The sequence below is a fragment of the Miscanthus floridulus genome, chromosome 3 (genome assembly GCF_019320115.1).
Source record: "Miscanthus floridulus cultivar M001 chromosome 3, ASM1932011v1, whole genome shotgun sequence".
NCBI lineage: Eukaryota > Viridiplantae > Streptophyta > Magnoliopsida > Poales > Poaceae > Miscanthus > Miscanthus floridulus.
Window position 1 is genome coordinate 116,559,862 of NC_089582.1, and position 6,177 is coordinate 116,566,038.

Below are 6,177 nucleotides of genomic sequence, written 5' to 3' on the forward strand. Positions count from 1 at the left end.
CGGTGCATGACCCATGTCTTTGGCGAGCACATCGGGTAGACCATCAAGGCCTACGTGGATGACAACGTGGTCAAGTCTGGGCAGGCCAATGATCTCGTTAGTGACTTGGAAATAGCCTTCAGATGCCTTAGGGAAAAGGGCATCAAGCTCAACCCCGAGAAGTGTGTCTTCGGGGTCCCCCAAGGCATGCTCTTAGGATTCATAGTCTTAGAACGCGGCATCAAAGCTAACCCAGAGAAGGTCTTGGCCATGACCAACATGGGACTGATCCGAGACCTCAAGGGAGTATAGAGGGTCATGGGATGCCTTGCAGCCCTAAGCCGCTTCATCTCATGCCTTGGCGAAAAAGGCTTGCCCTTGTACCACCTCTTGAGGAAATCGAAACGTTTTTCTTGGACCCCCGAGGCCAAAGAAGCCCTCGCCAAACTCAAGGCATTGCTCACCAATCCTACCATCCTGGTACCGTCGGCCAAGGGCGAGGCCCTCTTACTCTACATCGCCGCAACGACCCAAGTGGTCAGCACGGCCGTAGTGGTCGAGAGGCAGGAAGAGGGGCATGCTCTACCCATCCAACAACCTGTTTACTTCATCAGTGAAGTGCTCTCCGAGACCAAAACACGCTACCCCCACATCCAAAAACTGATCTACGCCATGGTCTTGGCTCGACGCAAGCTGTGTCACTACTTCGAGTCCCACTAGGTGACCATGGTATCGTCTTTCCCCTGGGAGAGATAATCCATAACCGAGAGGCCTCGGGTAGGATAGCCAAGAGGGCTGTCAAACTCATGGGGGAGGCTCTATCCTTTGCGCCTCAAAAAGCAATTAAATCTTAGGTCTTGGCTGATTTTGTGGCAGAGTGGACCGACACCCAACTGCCACCTGCCCAAGTCCAGGTGGAATGCTAGACCATGTACTTTGGCGGGTCCCTGATGAAGACCAGGGCAGGCGTGGGTCTGCTCTTCATCTCACCCCTCAGTGTACACATGCGCTACATGATTTGGCCACACTTTGCCACCTCCAACAACGTAGCCGAGTATGAAGCCCTCATCAATGGCTTGTAGATCGCCATCGAACTTGGAGTACGATGTCTCGACGTACGGGGCGATTCATAGCTCATTGTCGATCAAGTGATGAAGGAGTCGAACTGCCATGACCCCAAAATGGAGGCATACTGCAAGCTAGTACATCACCTTGAAGACAAGTTTGACAGTCTCGAACTCAACCACATCGCATGCAAATTCAATGAGGTCGTAGACAAACTAGCAAAGATGGCGTTGGTGCGGGCCCTAGTCCCCCGAACGTCTTCACCAAAGACCTCCACAAACCTTCCATCGACTGTGCCTCGATGGCGGAAGAGGGCCTAGCGGTCGAGCCCCCTACAGGGCTCGAGGCCCCCTCTATCACCGAGACTCCTTCGGCCGAGCCCGAGGTCATGGAAGTCAACACGGTGCCTCCTGAGGCCAACCAGGGCATGGACTGGCGAGTCTCGTTCCTTGATTGCCTCGTTGGAGGAGAGCTTCCCGCTAGCAGGACCAAAGCCCGATGGCTTGCTCAGTGAGCCAAGGCTTATGTTCTCAGCGATGGCGAATTGTATAGGCGAAGCCCATCTGGCGTCCTCCAACGATGCATCACTACTGAGGCAGGTCGAGACCTACTTTGGGACTTGCACGCGGGAGCCTGCGGGCACCATGCGGCACATAGGACGCTCGTCAAAAATGCCTTCTGCCATGGGTTCTACTGGCCAACAGCGGTTGCTAATGCCACCAAGCTCGTATGCTCCTACGAGGGATGCTAGTACTACGCACAGTAGACGCATCTCCCAGCTCAAGCCCTCCAAACCATCCCTATCACATGGCCATTCACCGTGTGGGGGCTCGACATGGTTGGGCCTCTACAGAAGGCCCCCCAGGGGCTTCACCCATCTACTAGTAGCAATCGATAAGTTCTCCAAGTGGATCGAGGCTCGTCCGATCAATCGAATCAAGTCCGAGCAAGCGGTGCTGTTCTTCATTGATATCATCCATAGGTTAGGGGTTCTGAACACCATCATCACCGACAATGGGACACAATTCACCAGCCAAAAATTCCTAATGTTCTGTGATGACCACCACATCCATGTGGCCTGGTTGGCCATAGGACACCCTAGGACAAACAACCAAGTAGAACGTGCCAACGGCATGATCCTACAAGGCCTCAAGCCAAGAATATACAACCAGTTGAAGAAGTTTGGCAAGAAATGGCTTGTTGAACTCCCGTCGGTCATCTGGAGCCTGAGGAACACTCCAAGCCAAGCCACGGGGTTCACACCATTCTTCTTGGTCTATGGAACCAAGGCCGTCCTCCCCATTGACTTGGAATACAGTTCCCCAAGGCTATAGGCCTACAACGAGCAAAGCAACCACACCACCCGTGAAGATGCCCTCAACCAACTAGAGGAAGCCCGAGATGTTGCGCTTCTACATTCGGCCAAGTACCAGCAAGCCCTATGACGCTATCAAGCCCGATGCATTCAAAGCTAAGACCTGAAGGTGGGCGACCTGGTGCTGAGGCTGAGGTAGAGCAACAAGGGCCGCCATAAGCTGACCCCGCCGTGGGAAGGACCATACATCGTCGCCCAAATGCTGAAGCCCGGGACCTACAAGCTAGCCAACGAGAAGGGCAAAATCCTCACCAATGCTTGGAACATAGAATAGCTACATCGCTTTTACCCTTAAATGTCTAAGCATTGTATACATTGTTTCTCGAAATACAATTAAGAAGCGTTCTTTAGTTGTCCTAATTTTTTGAGAAACCCCGGGGCCCATCAAGGGCCTCAACGATATGATAACTTCATTAGGGAGACTCGGCTCTGCCTCTGTAGAGGTGCCCACTGCGGGGCTCAAACAAGACACGACTCTGCCTCTGCAGAATCGAGCCTCCCTTGGGGGCTAGTAGGGGGGACCCCCCTAAGTCCCACGCACCATTTTTTAGTCATTTTTTGAAAAAAATTCTACGCCAAACTCTCTAGCGTGCTCTGACAAATCGATTGCAAAAAACCTAAGGACTGAAAGACTATCTCAAGGCCAGAAGACCGACCGAGTTGCGAGATGGCCTACGCCTCCGGGCTACGGCACTCCCTCACCACCTGTTGCCCAAGGGACAACTTAGGATCCGAGGAAGTTTTTTGCAAATAATATGTTCAGAAACAAGACAGAGGGCAGAGGCTCAGAAATACAATAAAGAAAAACAATTAAGAAGCGTAGACGCATAAGTATTTCAAAAGGCCTCGATACGCCACCAGCGTTATGATACGGTAACGTAATCCCTAATTTATTTACATGGCCTCTTGGGCCCAGGTCAAGGCTTAGGGACTCCAGCATCGGCGGACGGCGTGGGAGGGACCACCTCCTCTTCAAATAGCTTGGCCAGCACTGTGTCGGGGCCCTTAGCTGCCTCCATCAGCTTCGCGACCTCCTCGCCAGCCTCTAGCAAGACGTAGCTGTCACTGATGGCCTCAAGGTCGATGCCAGTGTAGTGCGAGGAAATGATGGCCAGGGCACGCTTGACGCCCGCATGCAGCGCCCCCCGAAGTCGCTCACGCACTTGGCCGCTCAACGTGACCAAGCGGCTCCTAAGGGAGCTGCCCGACTAGGCCCCCTCAACCTCTAGGGCCTCGCACATGGTATGGGCGGCACTCTGCAGTGCGTTGTGCTCCTCGATCTCGGCCTCAAGCACCGCCTACACTGCGACAGAGGCCTTGGCTACCCAGGTGACCTCCTTCTCCAACTCTGCACCAAAAGAAACAGAATGGGGTTAAGCGCAAAGGAAAACGAGCCAAATAGGGGCGAAGGCCTACGGGACTCACCCTCGGCTTTCTCCTCCTAGCGTTGGGCCTTGACCCGAGAGGCCTTAGCTTTCTCCTTCCAATGCTAGGCCTCGACCAGAGAGGCCTCGGCTTTCTCCTTCTAGCCCTGGACCTCAACTTGAGAAGCCTCGGTAGCCCTGGAAGCCTCTTTCTCTAGCTCTGCATCACACCAGGGAGTTAGGAGTTGAACACAAGATAAACAAATAAAACAAGGGGAACAGGACTCACCCTCGACCTTTCCCTTCCAGACCACAGCCTCGGTCCAGGAGGCCTCGGCTACCTTGAGGGCCTCTACCAGGGCGCCTTTCGCTAGTAGGTGCGCACCCTCCTCCGCCCCTAGCTGCCCAACGAGGGCCTTGGCGGAGGCCGTCGCTTCTTCAGCCCGAGACCAAAAGGTGTCCCAATCGATAGCCACCGGGGTCAGCTCCTCCTCCAGCTCTTTGACCCGCGTTGCTAAAGGGGTGACCTGCTCCTGAGCCATGGCCACCTCAGCCTTCATATCAGCATAGCAGAGGCGGAGGTCCTCCACCTCCACACTCCATGCCGACAGAAGCTCGTTGGCGTCAGCGAGCAAGCCCTTCTGCCGCTGGAGCTGGTCCCAGACATCCCTCTCCCATCAGAGGAACAATGACTTCCTAAGGGACTGGGTCTTGAGCTCCTAGATAGGCAAAACAGGGGTTATTCACTATGAGAAAACTCAAAAAAAGATGACACCACATGAGAAAAGAAGGCACGAACCTAGGCGACCCCGGGCAGATCGTCGGCCACGACAGATAGCGCTGTCCGCAGTGACCGCTTCGCCAGCTGGTGGTATTGCTCGAAGGTGTCCCAGTGCCCCCCTTCGGCCGCATCCTCGAGGGCGAACAGAGGCTCCCCCTTAGGGTCGTCCTGGCTCTGCCATAGGACACGCAGGTGATCCCACCCATGGGGCTTGGGTCGTACCCGCACGAGGGCCGAGCTTCCCTTGCCCGAGGTTGAAGCCGGCTGCTCCATAGTGCCGGCTGCCTTGGCATCGACCACCTCCTTCGCCCAGGAAGTATCGTCGGAGGAGATCGAATGGACCTCCACTTCCCGAGCGCTCTCCTGCAACGGCGACAGGCCTTAGACCGACAGTGGTATTGAGGCTTGCCCCGCCTCCACCTCCACTTCCTGGGCCGCCGGCTTCGCCGCGCTCACGCCGGCTCCTGCCACCCTGGCCTCGGCGGTCTCAGAGGCTCCAGTCCCCGCCACCCCGGCCTCAGTGGTCTCGGGGGCTCTAGTCCCCGCCACTTCGGCCTCGGCGGTCCTGGGCACCCTAGCCTCCATTGCCTCGGCCTCAGAAGTCCAGGGGGCCTTTGTCTCACCCTCGGTGGCCTCGACAACTGAGGGCGCCTCGGCCCCATTTGACTCACGGGCCTTGGCCTCATAGGGCATAGGCATTTCCTCCCACGCTCGCTTCGTGGCCACCCCGGTAACCTCCCCCTAGGCGACCAGCTCCTTCGAGTCAGCCCTCGCCGATGCCCTGCCATGCTGTACAGCGGCCTGCGCCTCCACCACCTGTTGAGCGGTGGAGCCCATGCTCACCTTAAGTGACTTACACGGCACCAGGGAAGGCACCTCTGCCTTATGCTTCCAGCTGAAGGCAAAACACCCACTTGGTTAGCATATGACCATAAAGTGAGCGGGAAACGATATGAACTCTGCTGAAAAAACACTCACCTCGAGCGGGGGTGCAACCGCTTCGACACTATGACCCACCTCTACAACGGTGGTGGTGGTAGTGGTGGCATGACCTCTGTATCCACTAGTGCCGGCTGGCCCTCACCAAACTTCCGACACCCCCTCGGTCCTCTACGGGGGCAGTTGCGATGCCCCCACCGCCACCTGCTCCACCTCTGCCGTCGAGCCCACCGAGCTGACGGTGCATTTTCCTAACGCCTGTGCCTCGAGCGTGTCGGCCTCGGCCTTGGGGCGGGCGGTCGCCGGCCCCGAGGCGTCCTCAGCTCCTCCTCCTAGAAGCATTGGGCTGCTCGCCGATGCCCCGGGCGCTGTCTCGCCGATGTCAAGGAGATGGTTCAGGGGACCCCACCCCATCTCTCTCTTGTCATCTCCATCCGAAGCATCCATCGACAGTGACGGTGACGGAGACGACTCCACCGGGAGACCGTCCTACCTCTGCTGTCAGCGGTGCTTCTCTAGTCCCTCGCGCACAAGGATCTTCCTCGTGCGCTTTGCCTCCTTGGTGTCCTTCCACCTCTTCTATGCCTCGGCGTGTGCCCAGTTCACCGCTCACCGTGCTGCGTCCTTAGGAATGGGCGGTGGGGAGGCTCGCATGTCTCTCATCCCCTGTAGGA

At 56.7% G+C, this 6,177-nt stretch overlaps 1 protein-coding gene across 1 annotated transcript; it reads right to left on the reverse strand.

Annotated features, from left to right (window-relative positions):
* Nucleotides 1-3,336: 3,336 nt before the first annotated feature.
* LOC136544260 (uncharacterized) lies at nt 3,337-5,263 on the reverse strand. Its single transcript, XM_066536484.1, has 4 exons — nt 4,985-5,263; nt 4,073-4,436; nt 3,745-3,767; nt 3,337-3,540 (listed from the first exon to the last, which is right to left on the reverse strand). The coding sequence occupies exons 1-4, from the start codon at nt 5,261-5,263 to the stop codon at nt 3,337-3,339; spliced, it is 870 nt and encodes a 289-aa protein (XP_066392581.1).
* Between the last annotated feature and the right edge of the window lie 914 nt (nt 5,264-6,177).

Excerpts from the sequence above, each read along its gene's own strand:
- LOC136544260 (XM_066536484.1), bottom strand. The coding sequence starts at position 5,263 with ATGCCTATGCCCTATGAGGCCAAGGCCCGTGAGTCAAATGGGGCCGAG. Across the intron at positions 3,768-4,072 it reads CTGGAAGGGAAAGGTCGAGG|AGTTGGAGAAGGAGGTCACC; the intron begins GTGAGTCCTGTT and ends CTTTTGGTGCAG. Across the intron at positions 3,541-3,744 it reads TGGAGAAGGAGGTCACCTGG|CGTGCCCTGGCCATCATTTC; the intron begins GTAGCCAAGGCC and ends GCGGGCGTCAAG.